At 39.3% G+C, this 21112-nt stretch overlaps 1 protein-coding gene across 1 annotated transcript; it reads right to left on the minus strand.

Annotated features, from left to right (window-relative positions):
• Positions 1 to 967: 967 nt before the first annotated feature.
• On the minus strand, positions 968 to 20034 carry LOC311070002 (uncharacterized protein; the record flags this gene model as incomplete). The annotated part of the gene is made up of 9 exons (XM_084093633.1): positions 968 to 1248; positions 3338 to 3488; positions 6269 to 6355; positions 6956 to 7246; positions 12124 to 12201; positions 12419 to 12508; positions 16288 to 16527; positions 18647 to 18808; positions 19876 to 20034. 8 exons carry the CDS (start codon positions 20032 to 20034, stop codon positions 3345 to 3347), a joined length of 1251 nt encoding a protein of 416 aa, XP_083949759.1. The 3' UTR covers positions 968 to 1248; positions 3338 to 3344.
• Positions 20035 to 21112: the final 1078 nt, after the last annotated feature.

Raw genomic sequence — 21112 nt, forward strand, 5'->3', positions numbered from 1 at the left:
TTCTCAACCTCTCCTGCAGGGACCCCCTAACAGGCCATGTTTCTGTTTTAACCCTGAAATGGCACACCTGATTCAATTAATTAAATGCTTAATGAGTAGTTGACTAATTGATTAATTGACTAATTCCTACACTAATAACTACTCATTAATTGAATTAGGTGTGCCATTTCAGGGTTAAAACAGACACATGGCCTGTCAGGGGGTCCCTGCAGGAGAGGTTGAGAACCACTGGATTATGGCAACAATTAAGGAGGGAATTCATATGCCTCGTCGTGATGCAATTAAGATGCAATCTTAATTATCCTAAAAAGGGAAATTTCTATAAATATGAAATATAAATTCCCCTAAATATGTATGTTCTTAATAGGTTTCTAAAGAAGTAAATATTTGAAGTTTCGCTGTTTGCTGACTGATTAATCTTGTGTTTTATACTGACACCTGTCTGCATGGTGCAGCATCACATGTTACTGGTGACCAGCATCAACACAGCTGGTGAGTACACTGGTGAGCCATATGAGAATCAGGGTTATTTTGCTGGCCAATATAATTATCAAAAGAGGCAATTTAACTGTCACCATTCTGTTCAGTTTAGTTTCATTTTCATGGACTTTCAGTTTGTTTTCATTTGTCACGTGTCTTCTTTGTTCAGATTCCCGCCACTCGTTTGTCTACCGTTATCATTAGTTCATATGTGCCAGCTGTATGTGATTAATTATCCTCGTTTGTGTTTCTATAATAACCCAGATACACTTACTTGGTGCCAGTATCTGTTAAATTGACCGTCACAGAACAAAATTCCTTTAACTGTTATGCTAATATAACAAACTATTAAATACATGCATTCAACAAGTGTTGTGTTGAGCATGAAGATCGTAGGATATCCACATCAAATATTCACAACAGCACTGCGCTTCAGAGACATACAATTACACACACACGACCGGCACAATTTTTAAAATGTATTTTATTTTTGGCAAATGATGCAAGTAAAAACATTTAAGTAAAGCATACACAAAGCAAGTAAGGTCTATTTAAGGGCATGTCAAATTTAAACAGGCAAAATGTTAGAAAAATATTATGTATTTACTTTCTCTTTCACACGTGGTGCTCTAAACAGTTCAGATAGTTTGATGGATGTACGCATCATGTGACTGTGGACTCATGGGAAGTTTGCCTGAAGTATCGATCCCTGTATCACTCATTTTCTGCTCCGGCGATTGTTCACTTAACCGAAGGACACAGGCACATCTGAATTCACAGAGAGAGGGAGAGAGAGTGAAGGTATTAAGCCTCCTGAAAATTCATTTTTTGGGGGAAACAATATATTTGTTTTTATCTTTGTAACGCACAATAATCCTCTACAAAATTGAGTCTGGCGGCTACCTAATTGAAGTCTACGGTTAAATTAAGTTCTCTGTTCATCTCGCTTTTTCAATTCCAATTTGCTATCAGTGACTATTTGTGTTGTGTTGTGTTGTTTTGTAATGAATCACAGCCCAGTGCGTTTCCTGATCAATTAAGTGTCCTGCCGTCAGCGATTACATGCAAATTTGAGATCCACTTACAGGCACATACTGGACATGCTGATGTCACGCTATAACCACATGCTCTTCATTAAAGGGTTAGTTCACCCAAAAATGAAAATTCTGTCAGTAATTACTCACCCTCATGTTGTTCCAACCCCGTAAGACCTTCGTTCATCTTCGGAACACAAATTAAGATATTTTTGATTAAATCTGAGAGCTGTCTCACTCCTCCATAGGTTTCTAAAGACATTATAACTTGCTGGCCCAGAAAATGCATTAAAGACATCGTTAATATAGTCCAGTGGCTCAATCTTAAGTTTATAAAGCGACAAGAATACTTTTTGTGTGCAAAAAAAAACAAAAATAACGACTTTATTCCACTATTCATTTCCTTCTCTCTGGGCCTCGAGTTTTTTCACATAGTGTTTTAGCGCAGTGCGTCTGTGTTGCACGTCACACGCATCACACACATGACCAGCGTCGGCCAATAGTGAGCCTACGTGTGACGTACAACACAGACGCGCTACGCTAAAACACTACGTGAAAAAACTCGAGGCCCAGAGAAGTTTATAAACGTAAGATTGAGCCACTGTAGTCACTTGGACTATATTAACGATGTATTTAATGCATTTTCTGGGCCAGCAAGTTTCATTCCCTTAGAAGCCTATAGAGAAGTGATCCAGCTCTCAGATTTAATCAAAAATATCTTAATTTGTGTTCCGAAGATGAACGAAAGTCTTACGGGGTTGGAACAACATGAGGGTGAGTAATTACTGACAGAATTTTCATTTTTGGGTGAACTAACCCTTTAATAATATTAATCTCGGGGATAACAAAAGGTGTATATATGAAAGCGATACAATTTAGCACAGTAATTCATTGCAAATGACAAACTGTAGTTTTCTACCAGTGAATTTTTTTATTTTTTATTTTTCATGTTTTAAAAGAAGTCTCTTCTGCTCACCAAGGCTGCATTTATTTGATAAAAATACAGAAAAAAATGTGAAATTGTGAAATATTATTATGATTTAAAATATCTGTTTTCTATGTGAATATATAGTAAAGTGTAATTTATTCCTGTGATCAAAGCTGAATTTTCAGCATCATTACTCCAGTCTTCAGTGTCACATGATCCTTCAGAAATCAGTATAATATGATGATTTGATACTCAAGAAACATTTCTGATTATTATCAGTGTTGAAAACAGTTTTTTACATTTTTATTTCAGGATTCTTTGATCAATAGAAAGTTCAAAAGAACAGCATTTATCTGAAATAGAAAGCTTCATTACTGTTCGAAAGTTTGGGGTCAGTGAGAATTTTTATTTAATTTTTGGGGGAAATAAATGAAAGAAATCAATACTTTTATTTATCAAGGATGAATTAAATTGATCAAAAGTTACAGTAAAGACATTTTATAATGTTACAAAAGATTCTATTTCAAAATAAATAGAAAAATTCTATTCTTTTGAACTTTCTATTCATCAAAGAATCCTGAAAAAAAAAAAAATTCAATATTGATAATAATAATGATTATTTTTTTTGAGCATCTTATATTATACTGATTTCTGAAGGATCATGTGACACTGAAGACTGGAGTAATGATGCTGAAAATTCAGCTTTGATCACAGGAATAAATTACATTTTAAAATATATTAAAAAAGATAACAGTTATTTTAAATTGTCATAATATTTTCCTTTTTGGGGGGTTTGTATCAAATGAATGCAGCTTTGGTGAGCAGAAGAGACTTTTTTCTTTTAAAAACTTCAAAAATCTTTGACTGGTAGTGTGTGTGAAGAGTGATGAAGTACCTGACTTTCACAGAGGATAGAAAGCATTGTTCAGGCAGTCGGAGTAGATGTCACTGAAGTCACAATCAAAGCCTCCATCATCTGGCCCCTGCGTGAGCGGCTCCACGTCTTCATCTGAGGTCGAGGGGTGAGTGAGAATGATCCGAGGAATCTGTCGAAGTGAGCCGAGAGGAAATGAGATTTCACACGGCTGACCGGAACTGGCATTTACAACTAGCCATGTTTAGTTTGAGCTTTCTTCCAAAAGCAATGAGATCCTTTTCTTAAGCTTGTCTCAGGTAGATGAAAAATTTAACACACTTTCTATTTGGTGTCTTTACTATACTAAGATAAAACAAATGTTAGGTACAATGCACTTATTGTGTTGCAAAACACTTGTGCTGCTATTGAACTGGATACAGGTCAGGTCAGGACAGGTTTGCTGGTACAGTATGGATGAGATAAAGGTGACATATTATGCCCCTTTCCACAAGATTTAATATAAATCTATGGTGTCCCAAGAATGTGTCTGTGAAATTTCAGCTCAAAATTCCCCCAGATCATTTATTATATCTTGTCAAATTTGCCCCTTTTTGGGTGTGCACAAAAACGCTCTGTTTTTGTGTGTCCCTTTAAATGCAAATGAGCTTTAGCTCCGCCTTCTTTCAGAAGAGGGCGGAGTCTTTACTTGAGCTTCAGAAACCCCAGCAATAACAACACAGGCCAATCTCACTCATCCAGAATCCCAGAATCACCAGGAGCGAGTGCAGCCTTACGGAGAGACTCAGGAAGAGTTTCTGAATGTTAGTGGAGACATTTCTGTAGTTGTTGTGGAGTTTCATTGATTCTTCTGTTTCTGGGGGATTTCCGTTGAAAATAAAATGAATCCACTGCTGTCTTGTCTCATCTGAGGCTGGGACTCTAAATAGTGTTCAGTGCTCGTGTGTGTTCAACGACAGAACAGTTTCATGCTTTCCTCGAACTTTTGCCATTGTGTTAGAACTGGTCACTGTTGTCGCTTCCGAAACCAAATGGCGGCTGGTGTGTGTAAACGTGCAGATTAAGGGCCGGTAATATTATAAAAAGATCCTCTTCATACATCAGAATGGGAGCGAAATCTAATCAGATTATTTTTACAAGCTTGCAGAGAAAGGCTCACTATAAGTAACTTTGCAACTACATGTCAACTTATTCTGACCCTAACAGTCTAATACTAATACTCCAGTGAGAGTTATTTGTCATGTAGTTGCAAAGTTACTAGTTAGTAGAATGTCTAACGTTGACTAATCGAAGAAGTGCACGTCACTATTTTTTTTTCCATTCATGAGGAATGACAGCAGTCCAATGATCCAATCAATTCCCGATGGACAAAATCAAGTCCCTTCCTACATGTTTCTTGTTTGAGAAGCCATTTCATGCAGATTTATGTCACAATAGAGAAGAAAAGATCAGAGGCCTCATTTATGAGCGCTGCGTCGCACAAAACAGGCCCTGAAAGAGGCGGACGCCACTTCTGACGCATGAGATGTGATTTATAAAAACAAACTTGATGGGAAAATTTGTGCATCTGCACACAAACTCTGAGCCATTCGTACGAACATTCTGGAGCCGGAGCAGTGTGGCGACACCGATGGCGATCTGAGGGACTGACGGCTGATGAAGGAAAACCACTTTAAATCCTCATTATGAGTCCTAATCATAAATACAGCGTATGGTCACAATAACAGTTCAAATACATAAAAGAATGATTTAAACTGTTTTCCCTCTGATAGACACATTTAGATTAAATATGCCATTCTCATTAATGGCGTTAAACACTTAAATTACATGAAATCATTACCAAGAAGTTACAACATTTCTTATATTATAATAAATAGAAATATTTCTAGTGGATGCGATGCTTTTGAACATGTTTTCTGTGGAATGCTGTGTTTTAACTACAGCGAGGATTGCTGAGCGCATGCTATGGTATGAGGAAATATTTTCGTGCAAACAATGATCAATAATGCACAATAAGGCCTATCAGGTTCCATTAAAAATATAAAGAAATTAAAAATACTATTTGGCCAGTGGAAAAGATTGAGAAAAACTTTCTCTGAAATGTATTTTATACTATTTTGATTTATTTATTCAAAAACAAGGCAAGGATAGGCTACTAAATTATATTTAGCAATGTAATGTGACACACATATGTATCTCATATTTTCCTAATGTCTTGTACCGTTAAACTTGGTATCACGTGGATGAATATGCATATGCAAATGATATGCAGATGAGGATATGCATAGTAAAACGAGGCATTGTAAGCTCATATATGGTTATTTCGGGAGGAGACACATGTGTGCACAATCTTCCGCTGACTGGGATTATGAAGGGAATTCAGCTCAGGTTCTTGCTTGCGCACGGTTTTATAAGTCTGAATATGATTTTGCATCAGCCAATTTTAGCTTTCGGGCACACACACACTTCTAGTAAGGATCCTACGCACAGTTTTATAAATGAGACCCCAGAGCTTCAGTTTCAATCCGACTTCAAAACAAAATAAACTGATCAGAGAAGCACAATTGTAAATGTCCTGGAAAACAAGATGAGATCTGTGATCTCTACATTTGAGTAAACAGAGAGGAAATTAACAAATGAGAATCACCTTTTTGTTTTTATTAAGATGTCAAAGGCTTATTGTCCGGTAGGACAAAGTTTGTTTAGAATTGTTTACCACAGTTTCTGTTTCTCAATTCTTTTCTTCTATTGTAATGTTCTTTTTGAGTCTATAAAGTTTTAGAGGTTTATTTCTTCACAGAGACTGAATGAAAGGACAACAGGACAGGAATGTTTTCATTATGCATCAGAATGAAGGACAGAATGTTGATCAAATGCATTCCTGAAATTTATTTGGTAAAAACACACATGTGCAAAACGGGCACAGAAACGCTTAATATCCTCCACACGTACCGTCATGGTGTTTTTCACAACCTGCAGGGCATTGTTTTTGAAGGTCTCCATGTCTTTCATTGGCCGTAAGTCCTGTCCTGGTTCGTTCTGACGAAATAACATCAGAAACGGGAAAATAAGCATTACAGTTCCAAAACCATGAGTATTGATTTTAACAATAATCAAATCTAGTACTTCAATAGGTCTAATTGAGGGGCTGTTTACACGACACCGTTTTCAACTAAACCGTAAAACTTTTTATGCGTTTTGGCCGTTCGTTTACATGACAAAGTGTTTTGGGTGCCTGAAAACACAGACTTTTGCAAACGGGTTTCAAAGTGCATGTTTTTGAAAATGTTCTCCATGTAAACAACAAAAACGTGAATCTCTGAAGACAATGACGTCATGCACATGGTATTACGTGTTCAGTCTATAGTGTTTCATCGCCATCTACTGGCCTGGCTGCAGAATACAACGTTTTTAGTAGTTTTTGCGGATCCGTGTGAATCGGGGATCGTTTTGACAATAGTGTTGTCTGTACGTGGAAAACTCAAAAGAAAGACATCTCCATTTTAAGCATATCGTTGTCGTGTAAATGTACCCTGAGTCTAATTCCATTTCAGATCATTTCATTGCTTTTATTCCTCTGTGGAACATAATAGAATTGCCAAGGCTTTCTCTCTTTATATTCTCATCGCTCCAGCCTACCGGTCCGTTTCCGTTGCAGGCCGAAGCTTCTGTCCGGTTGGTCATTGGGATGCAGTCCGGCATGGGATCAGTGGAGGATTGTGGGACGCCTGATCTGTTATTGCTCACAGGAACATCACACTCTTGGCTGATCTGCAGGTCGGTCTCCATGCTGTCGGACCTGTCGGTCGCTCGCGGCTCCATGGACACGCATCTCTCCCGTAACACTTTCATCTTTATACAACTCCCAGCATTCCTCAGGACGCTGACCGCCTCATGATGGCTGACCTCTAGCATGTCCAGGCCATTGACCTGGAGGCACAAATCAGAAATGAGCTGCAGTGAATAGATGCTTTTTAAATAATTCTGGGTTGTTTCAACCCAACTTTGGGTCAAATATGGACAAACTCGGCCATTGGGTTAAATCTTTAAATTACATTTTTAACCCAATGTTTGGGTTTGTCCATATTTGACCGAAAATTGGAGTTAAACAACCCAGCATTTTTCAGAGTGTGGAAAGAGGCTGAACAGGTGACAAATGCCACGAAAGCCAAGCAACGAGGAAAATGCCCACCATTTATACGGGGAAATGACCTGGGATCTTCGAGAGGAAGTGTGTAATTTCCACACCAAAGAGTATTGGGGAGAAAATGACTGTTTTCAGACAGGTTTTCCAATGGTTTGCCCACCTGCCATTTGTAGAATAAAAAACAAATGGGCTGACCCAGTTAAGGTTCTGCTGGTCATCTGTGGCCCACGTTTGCAAGGAACATCTAAACCCCAGAATTCTCCTTCTATTATAGTACCGTAAAACTTCAAATAATAGCCGAGTCCCAAATAGACACCTGTCTCTTTTATACGCCTGGTGTGACTACAGGTTTGGATAAATAAAGGCCGGTCTCAAATAGAGGCCTGGTCTGTTTTTTAGTTTCGGGTTGTATCTAATCTTCAAACCCGTCAGATCGTCTGTTTAAGCCAGTTCTATGGAGCAGATTGCGCACGCAAGAGAGCCCTGCGCATCTGGGTGGGAGCTGTTAGCGCAAGCAAGGCAGGCAGAGAGAGTTAGTGCTGCGTCGCGTCTATGACAACTCAAGGTATCGCACACACACCGGACGAGAAGCGCCGCATCGCGTCTATGACAACTCGAGGTATCGCACACCGGACGCGCACTTTGTCAGTTTATGGCCAGCAATATTGTTATGTTTAAGGACATTATGGAATTAAGATCATGTCTGTACTATGTTATGATTGTACTGTACAATTAAATACAATCGTTGCATAGTCTGACTCTGCAGTCTGAATTCACTTTACCTCAGAGCGTCCGTTAACTGAATGAATTGAGAATATCACCTGAAAATCCGATAACATCAGCAATTTTCATTCAACCAGCTGATTTCTGTAAATGAATGTAAAACTAAATGTATATTGCAGCACAGGGTGAAGTCTCAACAATAAATTAATGTCTCATATAGACGCCTAAAGGGCCTGTATATAGTCTCATAAAGTCTCATAAAGTCTCATATAGTCTCATAAAGGGCCTGTCTCATATAGACGCCTGTCTCAAATACAAGCCGGTGCAGTTCGGCGATTTGGGAAAATAAAAGCCCGGGCTATTATTTGAAGTTTTACGGTATGTATTATAGTATACTATATTACTTCTATAGTACTGTAGGGAACTTTTTCCTTCTTCAAAGCAGAGACCAGGAGATGTTGGGATATCGTTCAAGCAGAAGTTATTCTTTATTGAGGACTTCGCTGAGCGTTGCTGCAGTCATCCAACAATCTAACTTAGTTCTATACAGTATAGCTTTTTATACATTTACAAGGAGGAGGGACTGCAAAAGGTGGAGACAAATCCAAACAAAGCATGCAAATGAGTATACAGGTTTAGGTAACACACCCTAGACTGAGGGTCTGGCCAATCCTAATTCAATCAGCATAACAGTCTATTGCATTGCTAATCCAATCAGCCTAACGATTCAACGTCTGGGGCTGGCGCTCCAAGAGCCATTTGGGCTCCAAAAGCCATTTGCAGAACAAAAGGTGACAGTCTCAGTGATCTGACTCATTTAACTTATAATGGAGAAAACAGCAATTACAACTTTGCTGAGCCGAATCATTCGTGTGATATCATCATCTTAACCTTAAAAGCTAAATACAATATTATTTACCGTGATGTTATGTACGGAAGCATATTTGAAATAGATTCTTAAATTTGTTATTCCACAGTACCCTATAGTAGGGTTTGAAATTAACACCCGCCAAATGCGGGTAAAGATCAACTGTGGTGTGTTACACTGTCAAATCACGAGTCAGTTTGGCGGGGTACTTATGTTTACTCACTTTGCTGGGGAAGTTCGTGTAAAACAAATCTGCGCTGATTTAGCACAAATACTCGTGAGTCATCATGATATATTAAATACAGCGTATTGCGCAGAATCTGTTCATATCTGGATTACTTGAACAAACGTCACTACGCAACAAATAACGGTGCGCTTGTTCATTTGCATTGAAGCAACAGCGAAGATTAAAAAGCATTTGGTTAATAGGAAAAAATAATAATAAAAAAAAAAAAATATATATATATATATATATATATATATATATATATATATATATATATATATATATGCCGTGACGTAGTTAATCTTTTTTTGGCTAGTAGAAGTTCTGAAAGGCCGGTAACTTATTGTAGTAGCCAAATTGGCCGGTGAGTGAAAAAGGTAATTTCAAATCCTGCTGATAATGTAATACAAATTGGGTCATTGCCTTTGGAAATGCAAGAGTTTACAAACCGTATGAGAAGTAAATAGCAACTGCTTTAAATGGCGGATGATCAGATATTTATTTTAACTTCTGTTTACCTCGTTCAAATAGCGCACTTGGCCTGCTATACAGAGAACAGACAAGTGACCAATCCTGAGTGGTGATTTCACTACATACATGCGGTACAGTCAACCTGCTGAGGATTCTGGGCCGAGAACCAAGCTCAAGTGTAAATTTAACTGGAACCGTTCCTTACCGTTCGGCTCGACTGTGGAAAAGCAGCTCATGTTTTTTTCCTTCCTTTGACTGTTGCCTATGTCACATCTCAGGATAGTCCCTAGACTGTGATTGTGTGTTGAAAATACCACAGAGCTAATCAACAATTTTAAGGGAAAAAATCCTATGAATGGCTTATGACTTCTAGTTGTCACTGCATATTAAACCTAGGATAAGAGAATTACCTGAACATGCACAACTCATGCTTGAGAAATGATGCTAGAGCTTTTAATTGAACTAACCTGAGACGTTGCTTTAAATAACTAATAACCAACAACAGGGTATCAAGTTGATTTTAGTGGCAGTGTGAAGTCAGTTTCCCTTCCATCTAAAAAGTATTCAAATCCATTTTGTCTTCATTTTTGAACACTGTATATTGTTTTAGCATGTAACAAACTTCTTTTGGTGGAATGTTTTGCTTAAAATGTGTTTGTGCTATATTTCTTTAAAATACATTATGCTTTATGTTTTATCTAATGCATTGACATCAATACGATTTTAAGTGTGACTTGCATGTCTAAATATTTTTCCACCACAGTGCTCTTGGTTGCCTGTTGCTTCACAGCATCTGTGTAATGATGCCCTCCAATGGCCATCGTAGAAACAACTATAACTGGGTCAGCAAGAGAAACACATACACAGTCACAGTGCATACTTATCTTTCATTGTTCAAAGGCTGTTCATCCAATCAAGCTCTACTGCATTTTGGCCAAAATTCATGTCATTTGGTGGAATCTAAAAATGTATGTTCTACTTGCAATGATAAACATGGTTTGTACTGACCACAAAGTGTGATTATATTAATTATTTCTTGCCGTATGCAAGAGACTAGAATTTGATACCATGGCAAAAACTAATACTAGCCAAATTTATTGAAGACAAGTAAACAGTAATAAAATAAGAACTAAGAAACTAATAACAAGAAATGGGACAAATAAATTTAATAGAACAAAGATACTGTGTTACGTCTTGTCAGGCAGGAAGATGACGCGAGTCAAAGCGGACCTAATTTGAAACAATTACTATAATTAACAAAATACAAAACAGAAAAGTATAATCCACAAAGGGAAAATAGGCACATTAGTGTGTACTAAACACAACCAACACCAGACAAAGCCAAACTAAGAGTACATTTACATGAAAACAATGTACTTAAAAAAGGGCAACGTTTTTAATTTGCGTTTTTCACGTACAGATGACAACGTTGTCAAAACTATCCCTGTTTATACAGAACTACAAAAACTCATACTAGCCAAACTCATTGAAGACAAGTAAACAGTAATAAAATCAGAACTAAGAAACTAATAACAAGAAAATTCTGTATTTTTCATGCCAGGCCTGTAGTTGGCGATGTCACTTTGTAAAGAAGCACTACGTATTGTTCACAAATTCACATTTTTGTAGTTTACACAGAGACGATAACGTTTTCAAAACCTGTTATCAAAAGTTTGCATTTTCAACTGACGATGGTATGGTCACATGATAATGACAACATGGCGGATGTAGAACGTCCAAATTTCATTCATACTACCCATATTCATACTATATAGAGCGTAGTTTTTAACAATCGGGGCGTAAATTCAAATTCAAATGTAGTACCTACTCCGACAGTACGTGATTTCGGACTCAATGTCCATGAAAATGAAAGTAAAAATATGCATTAAAGATACAAATTAAATAAAGACTGCTATAAGTTTTTTCAGGTAAGTAAAATCACTTGAATGTTTAAACTGCCATGTGTTATTAAAAAAATACATGGAAATTATAAACTATTTTTGCATATAATTGGGCCTGCACATGTCATGATAATATGAATATAATATTTTAACGGTTCTATTTCACTTGTTGACTTTTGTCTGATAAACCATTTTTTACTGAGTTTGGTCACTTGTGAAACCTGTGTCCTGAAATAAAAACAGCTGACAACCACTGAACTAAATGTAACCAATGCTCCAGTAATTTTGTTTGACATTAAAATGCTTTCTCTTGTTCTGGCTTAATATGCAGAGACAAGTTTAAGTAAGCCACTGATAAAATCACACAATCAGCAGTATGTATCCCCAGTTGAAACCATGCTCCCCAATTAGTCATTAAATCAATGTACTGTATCGTTAAACTGTACATACATTATGATACACTTCTTTTACCTCCAACACTCTGTCCCCCACATGAAGCCCGGCCTTCTCCGCTGGTCCGCCTTTAGACACTCTGGAGATGAAAATACCCTGACGCGAAGAAAACAAATCAATCAGCGCTCAGAAGGAATTAACTAGTTGTGGAGGAAGCAAATCAGGCACTGTCATATCGTCAGTCGAATTATTGGCTGGATGCGCATTAGTATTCCAGTCCATGTGTATATTTTATTGTAAATAGACCCAAAGGAGTATGATAATAGTGTGTAAAGAGATTCAGGCATTGTGGCTACAGGAAGATAAGGCCTACCTCATCATTCTCTTTGTACGGCAGGGAGCCTTTCCCTCCCGCAATACAGATTCCCATTCCTCCTCTCTGTCCGTTCACTTTAATCTGTAGCTGGAGGAATAGAAAACACCATCATACAAATAGTCAAACTCCTAAAACTAAATTATAGAATGAATTAGAGCAGAATCGGCTACCTCATATACTAATACAATGAGAATCTAACATACAGTGGATATAAAAGGTGTACACACGTGTTAAAACAGCTGGTTTATGTGATTAAAAAATTAAACAAAGTTAAATCATTTCAGAATTTTTGCACATTTAATATTATAACCTATAATATTATTATAACCTTTGCAATGCCACTGAAAACCAAAGATAAAAAAAAAAAAGCATGGGATAAATAACTGCATAAGTGTGAATGTCAAGTTCCAGTTGCAATAAAGATGAGAACGGATCTAGCAGTGTACCTTTATTTAACAAAATTTAAAAGACGATGTTATTTAAGTCCAAGAACTCCTGCATGTGCCTCTCTAGGACAAACAGGCATGAAACACAGATGATCCCCTACATTACCCCTGCATTACAAGGGCAGGGCAGAGCTGCAATGACGAGCAACCGAGGAGGAGCCAGAGTGTTGGAGGACTGAGGCAAAGGAGGAGCGAACAGGGACCAACCAAGGGGGAACTGGAGGGAAGAAGGAGCCCACCGGAGCTGAAGGGGTGGAGGAACGAAGCGCAGCTGAAGACCTGGAAGTCCGTTGCGCAGGCAGAGCGATGACTGTCCAAGGTGGAGCCAGAAGGACGAGGAAGCCTGGTGGGGCCATAGGGATGGTAGTCCTGGGTGGAGCCGAGGGAGGGAGGAGCCAAGGTGGAGAGTCTGCTCAACAGGCCGAGGTGGAATTATGGGCCTGGAAGTTCGAGGTGGAGCTCAGGAGTTGACATGGCTGAGATGGCGAGCTAACAGTCCAAGGCGGATCCACGATGTGATGGACAGGCTGAGTGGGAGAAGACGAAGGGCTGATGTGAGATGGTGAGGAGAGGACTGAAGGACTGGGCAGTGCAGGTAAGGGTTAACAAAATGGCCTTCCTGGCCGATACCGGACAGGTAGGATCTTCTGAAACAATTCACTAGATTTACTCGGAACTGGTAAAGGAGGTGGGAGTGGCAGGAACGAGAAGGTACACAAACTCTAACAATTCAGTGCTGGTTAATGAAACAGGTTCAGTGCACGGTGAAACAGGCATGGGGAATTCCTCTCAAAAATAATCAGCACAACATCCTCTGCCGCAGTTGAGGGGTTAGGACTCCAGTCCATCCCCTCATACTCTGCTAGTAATCCCTCTTAAATGGTTGATGTTGCCGGCTCACGCACCTGGTCAGACGTTACTTCAGGCTCGGGGACAATATATGGCTCAGTCCTTGTCACTAACGCTGTTCTCGGGCGGGCTCTGGTTCCATGTCTGCGGTGGACTCAGGGCTTGAAGATCACTGGGGTGGGGTGCTGTTATCCTCCTCACTCTCGCAGATGGTGAAGGGGAAAACATTGTGGAGGGACTGTTCAAACTGCGAGAGGAGGAGGATACAAACTGCTGCTAGATCCATATTTTAAGATCATTTCTTCTGTCACGTTCCGGTTGTAATAAAAATGAAAGGATTTATTCACAGCAGCGTGGATCTTAAATTAACAAAATGCAAAACACTGAGAACACTCCACGAGATCTGGCAATGAACAGACAGAAACCCTGAGCTTAAATACGCAGACAAACCAAACAACAAAATGAACAACAGGTGAAAACGATAATCAAACAATGAGAAGTAACAGAAACACAGGAAAAAGAGCTAAACATGTGCAAAACCCACCCAAACAGACAGGAAACTCAGATGATCCCTTACAGTGCACACCCCTGAACTAATACTTGTTCCAAGCACCCTGTGATTTTATTACAGCACAGTCTTGCATAGGTTGTAATTTCTAGTTTGCAATTAAAGGTGCAAAAGCTCTGATATAAGTGATCTTTGTTTCAATTTTTACATCACAAAAAACAGCTGTTTTAACAGGGGCATGTTGACTTGATATCCACTGTAAATTAGGCATATAAATTACAAAGTAATTTTGCTTAAATCACTGAGGTTAGTTTAGATGGTCATTAATTAGCCAGAGCAACTTGAAGCTGGTCTTTCTGCTTGCTTTTACAAGGTATCATAGACAAAGGAGGTGGGTGGGACCTGGTTTGTGGATCAGCCTGCCAGAACAACTTGGGGCTGCTCCCTCATCTCTCTTGAAAACCTATTTGTTTTCTTTAGCTTTTAAATGATGTTGATGGTCTTTTTCATTATGTGTTATTTAGTTTTCATTTAAAAAAATGTCATTTAATTTTTTAAATGTTCTTTATAAATAAAAGAACTAGAACTAGAACTCAAGGACACTAAATGAACTGTAATAGTGCATTTTGATTATTGCAAAGCCAGTCGGCACTATATTCAACAACAACAACAAAAATAGTTTATTATAGTATCACTGAATAGATGCCAGATGACACTGATAAGCATTGCAGTAAAGTACTCTATGTTGAGTATGATATGTTTAAATAATTAAAGATTCACTCAAAACAAATATGTCAATGTAAATGTAAGTTTGGGAGGAGCGTAATCATTCAGTTCTCTCAGTCGTCATCACGAGTGTATATAAGCAGCAGACATTGAGCCAGCATCCCTACACCTTAATTCTATTCTTTCTATTCTATTTAATAACATATCTTGGAACATTAACTCAAAGCTTGTTAATGTTAATAAACCTTTAATACATTAGTTCATCCATGAACATGTTTCCCGTCGGATGAGTTCACCTCCATCTCCTATTGGTGTTGCTATCCTGATCCCATCTTTATAAACCATGCAGAACAGATGGAACTAGTCAGAATGTCAAACTAGATCATTCTTTTAAATACATTTGACAGCATACATATTTAATCTATCTGAAGTTAATAGAAACTTATTGCCCCAATACACACCACAAAGTTTTGAGATTGACAGGTGCATGTAAATGTGGGAATGATTTCTGTGTGTGCTGAACTGTTTGGTTTGAATCTGTTCTGCATGATTTATAAAGGTGGGATCAAGATTTTTGAACCAAATGGAATTTGAATGCAACTTCAAGACAAAAAAAAAAAAGATAATAGAGTTCCATGATTATTATAGGTGAAAAATTAACAGTGCTTCCTTTTGATGAAATCCACTATTTTGAGGCAAAAACGTAATTTAGCCCACGCCATTCGTGCAAAACAAAGGAGTCTTTGCATGCAAAGGCTGGGGGAATCCGTCCAAAATTTTAGAAAATATTAATTTGTTAACACAACACAACTGAACAATTTTAGCATTTAATGAGATATGCATTACATGTCCATTTAAAATGTAAGCTTTTTGTGAAAATGATGTGCACTAGGAAATTGTGTCGCAGATGTGGCATGTTAAGGTGCAGTTTAGCCTTGGTGTCCAGTGGTGATGGTTTACATTCATTTGTTTCTATAAGCTACGGAATACATGGAAGACTGAAATGATGCAGGATTTATAATATTCTTCCTATATTATAAGTTATATTTCTATATATAAAATCCTGTAATAGTGGCAGTATAGCATACGTTAATAATGTATGTTCTTGCTTCGGTTCATAATTCAAAGGCATTGCAGTAATTATTACAATAAAGTTTTATTATAAGTAACAGTTATTCCAATTTGGGGTTGGGTTTTTCCAATTGTTATCAAAAAGTTAATTAAACACCATTTTCCATACACCACTGGCAATTGCAAAAAGTGATACACATATCAACAGTGTAATGTAATTGTTATCGCCAATTGTTCTGCTGCTGATTCATTGTCTGTCTTCTTACTCTTAATGGCACTTGTGAAATGAGTGATTGGTGGAGACAGGGCCGATCGGACACAGCTAGATGGCCGAACTTCTCTGAGCCGGTGTGGCATTCTGGGTCATGGGCCGTGTCCCGGTGGAGATGGGTCACCAGGCGTTTAGTTTTGCATCTCTGCAGCTTCCGGTCATGGCCGTTCTCTCCCCACTGAGGCTTTGGTCTGCGTCCCGCTCCCTCCAACTCTGAGAAACGACCCAAACTGTACTGATGGAGAAGATTGTTTGATTGGAGTGTTTTCAAGTGTAAATACCATAGTAAATGAATATGGTATTCATAATAAATGTTACAACTGAAAATCTATATCTACTCTGAAAAATCCAGCACTGCTGGTCACCATCATAAGGTATGTTTGGCATGGGATGCTGGTTTGCTGGTTCCCAGCATGGGAATCGGGAGTGTTGGTGGAGCAGCTACACCAGTTCAGTGTTGCATGAGAATAGCATGACTATACTGGTCCACCAGCATTATACCAGCTCTAACCAGCATAACCCAGCCTCTAGATCACTTTCAATTGTACCAATGAATTTGTAGAAAGAAAAAAATGTCAAGGAATAGATGTTCCACAGAAAAAATAACAGCATAATGGTGTTTTTTTATTTGCTTTGGTACTATTTTCAAAAGATGTACATTTTCCAAATTCTTAAGACAAATATCTAAACTGTTCGCACTTGTAACACCACTAGTCATTCTTTCAAACCTGATCTCCTGCTTTAATTACAGTTATACATGTTTCTTTTCACATCATAATTGTTTCAAAACAATTCACTCCGGACAAACTGAGTAAAAACTTATCACTAGGGGCTTTCGCACCGGAGGAACCTTTTCATAGTTCCTAGAACTTTTGGCGTGTTCGCACCGCAGGAGTTAGTGTTCGCTGATTGGCCGAACGCTCAAAACACCAGCACCCGCCATTTTTAAAAAGCTGTGTAAACACACAGATTATAGCCTATATATTTACTCCAGAAACTAACTCTATGAACATGGAAAACTGATAGATTGACCTCTTGACCTTTACGCTGAGGAGAAAACGCAACTTTGAGGGGATCAGGCAAAACATGATCATGATCAACACTGGACATCAACCACACGACATACGCTAATAACTTTTCATAACTGTGTACTTTCTATGTATAACAGTTCTATCTAATAACGTATGAGACAGGAGTGTTAGATAGATTGTAAACTAATGAACACGGAGAGTGCGAGCGCTGTATGTTCAGTCGTTCTCAGCGCTGTCAAAATAAAAGTCACAACAACAAGCGAGACTCGCGTCACTTCAGAGTTCCTACTGGCGATGCGAACGCAACCAGGAAAACGTTCCTAGGGGAACCATTAGTTCTCGGGGAAACACCCTGGAGGCTAGTTCCTAGGACTAATGAGTGTATTTACCAGTTGTGGAGCCCTTACTGAGTAATGTCCTGCTGAAGTTGTCCTTGCGATGGAGGTCTGGGTTAAATAACTAGCTCTTCCAATGTTTCTTCATTGGATTTGCGTTCGGATTGATATGATAAAATCAATGCCATCGTTACTGTCTTTACAGTATGTACAATTGCTTAGCCTTAGAAAGCCTCCGGAGCTGAAATTCAGTTATGGTAATGGGCGTTTCGTTTCCGACATACGCTGTACGCGGTAGACCAATCACAACAGACAGGGTCATCTGACCAATCAGAGTAGACCCATCACAACAGACTGGGCCATATGACCAATCAGAGCAGAGTAGGCTGGCGGAAAGGAGGGATTTAGAGAGACTGAATCTTTGGATGAGTCGTTTTTGAGTCTCTGAGAAATGAGGTGATGTGCAATGTATATTATGAGAAAATTTGTGTTTTTTACCTTTGATGCATGTACTGTAAACCTGTTGTAGGAGACTCCAAAACAAAACTAGGAACCTTTAAAGGGAACTTTAACAAAAAGTTAATTCAGTAGCAAATAATGAAAGATAGACGTTACAAAACATCCTTGTTGCTGGAATAAAATGTTACAGTAATACAAGCTACAGTTGTTGCATTAAAAAACACACATTACCTAACTTCCATAATAATGACTTATAGTAAAATGTGTGAAGATATAACATGGTTTTGTACTAGAACAGAGTTTCACATGTTCTGCACTGTATTATATGAATCTATATCGTAGATGTCCATTCAGATGAAGGGTGTTGCAGTAATTGTTGATGGCCTGTTGTGAGATTAGTAGCCTACTGAGAGTTTTGAAAATGTACCACTTGCTTGTGAAAATTGCACCAAAGCAATTAAAAGAAACTAATGACTGAATTTTCATTTACTCAAGCCAAAGATGACAGACATAAACACATTGGTCTTACATCATCAGATGACCCTTCCATCTCTTCTGCATCTTTCTCCGGGCTGGAGCTGCGGCCGGTGGTGACGGGGAACAGACGCTCCTTCCCCGTGACCCAGCGCAGACCGGGAATCGTCCAGCCGTAGCTGCTGCTGTTCACGGAGTGTTTAGCAGCTCTGCACCCCTGTAGATGAGACACAGAAGTGACTAAACACCCTCGGCTGCTTGCTTTTCAAAAATCTCACCTTTATAAAAAAGATTTAGCACACTGCTAGCATGTTTCAGCCATAAATTAGCACATTGCTAGCATGTTTTATCATGTTGCTAGCATGATTTAGCATGTTGCTAACAGGTTTTTAACATTGATTAGCACAATGCTAGCATGTTCCTAACATGACTTAACACTTTGCTATCATTTTTCCACAGGACAAGGGTATTTTTTACATGGCATAAAAATGAGAAAAATAGAAAAAAAAATTTCTAAAAAATTTTTTTCTAAAATAGAACCACCAGCAAGATAATAAAAGACACCAATATTCAACTAGATCGGAAAATTAAGCATGGTTTATACAGCAACTATGGTTTAACGTCTTTGGTTACTGAATGTAACTTCAGTTGCCTATCTGTCAGTCACTTCAATGTTGTGTCGAAATGAAGACACTTGGAGGGGTTGCACTTGGAAACCCCAAACACCTCTGAAACTTCAAAAAAGGCCAATAAGTTTTGGCGAGTGAAATCTGCATGCCACTCCCCAGCATACGGTGTATAGGGAGCGGCGTGCATTCACTCTTTCAGATTTGTTTTTCGGAGCACAGCGAGTTTCCTCTATACACAAGCTCATTTCATTCATCTCTGCAAGAAATTGTTTCAGTTAGTGGAGAGAAAAATATGGCGCATTGCAACAGTCTTTCTCTAAAAGAGCAAGCGCAGAGAGTTTACCCTGGGCGCTTCAGCTAAAAGAGCTTTACTCAAACGGCAAGTGTTTTTGCTGGGTGAATCTCTCAAGGACTCCTCTTGCATTTTGCGTCACGTGACGCTGTGTTGCATGATGCACACGGCATCTCATTTTGAGCTTCAGATGAGGAGCTGTTGATAGCAGCACCTTTTGATGTGGAAGACTCGGCTGTGCTCCTACCCTCGGGTACCGTGCCTCAGTCTGAATGTGACGGCTAGTTGGCAGCCAAGCGCTCGTGGTTGGATGATTGGTTTCTGGGGTCTCCGGTGCCTTTCGGAAGTGCATGAGGAGCTCACATGGTTGTGGAAGGCACCTTTTACTGCCCCCTCAGTGCCCCCTCCACCCTCACTACCCTCGACGGTGGAACGACCATGGGGTACACAGAGATTTCCCAGATGGAGCATGTGGTTGTAGTGCACCTTTGCCCGCAGAGCGCCACCACCTGGTGGAATCATCCTAAGCTCCCGTCCAGGGCCTGTAAGATTACTTCGACTCCGAAGCAAAGGCTTAAGGTGGTCACACACCGGACAAGAAGAACAGCGTCACGTCACGTCTATGACAAAATGAGGTATCGCACACCGGATGCGTAATTTTTCAGTTTATGGCCAGCAATATTGTTATTTTTAAGGACATTATGAAAGTAAGATAATGTCTGTACTATGTTATGATTGTTCTGTACAGTCTGCAGTCTGAACACTTTACCTCAGGGCGTAGCTTACGTTAACTGAATTAATTGAGAATCTCACCTGAAATTCCGATAACAGCAGCAATTTTCATCCACGCAGCTGATTTCTGTAAATTAATGTAAAACTAAATGTATCTTGCAGCACAGGGTGAAGTCGGTATGTACATTAATGACAATTTGAGACAAATATAATGTAAATTTAATATAAAACTATGTAAATGGCGCTCTGTGGCACGACAGGATTTTGAACAGGGTCTTGAGTCATAGGTCCATCAAGCAAAATCTCTAAAAGAGCTGCACGATGGTAGTGGTGAGCCGGGATTGATGCAGAAACTGTGTTCAGACTTATTTTTCTCTCAGAGCAACTAAGGTCACGGCGTAGTCTCTCGATCAGACGATGTCCATGGTAGTGGCCCTGGAACTCCATCTCTGGCGAAACCTTGCTGAGATGAGGGAGGTTGACCAAGTTTTCTTTCTTGACGTCCTCATCTCGCAGGGTGGCCTCTTCAGCAGCACTATTAAGGACATTGCCCAGCAGTTCACAGCAGTAAAGAAGGAGACTGAGGTGATCAAACACATCTTGCCTCGGCTTGCCTCCAGGCCACAGAGGGCACACTTGTCTGCTCATCGCTGAAGGAGATGCAGCCCACTCATCAGGTGACTGCAAATAACCCAAAGGCTTCGAAGCGTACCTGAGACGGGCGAACCAGGGATGGCAGGGACCGTTCTTTGTCAGGAGATGGTGAGCACACTGCTCCTTCCCCCAGGTGGAGGGCTCGGAGGAGAACAGCTGGAGGTTTCGGCTGTTGATTCAGGCCAAGTACGTGTTGGTCTGAACGGACCACACA

The sequence above is a fragment of the Abramis brama genome (assembly GCF_963993115.1).
Source record: "Abramis brama genome assembly, chromosome: 19".
Classification (NCBI taxonomy): domain Eukaryota; kingdom Metazoa; phylum Chordata; class Actinopteri; order Cypriniformes; family Leuciscidae; genus Abramis; species Abramis brama.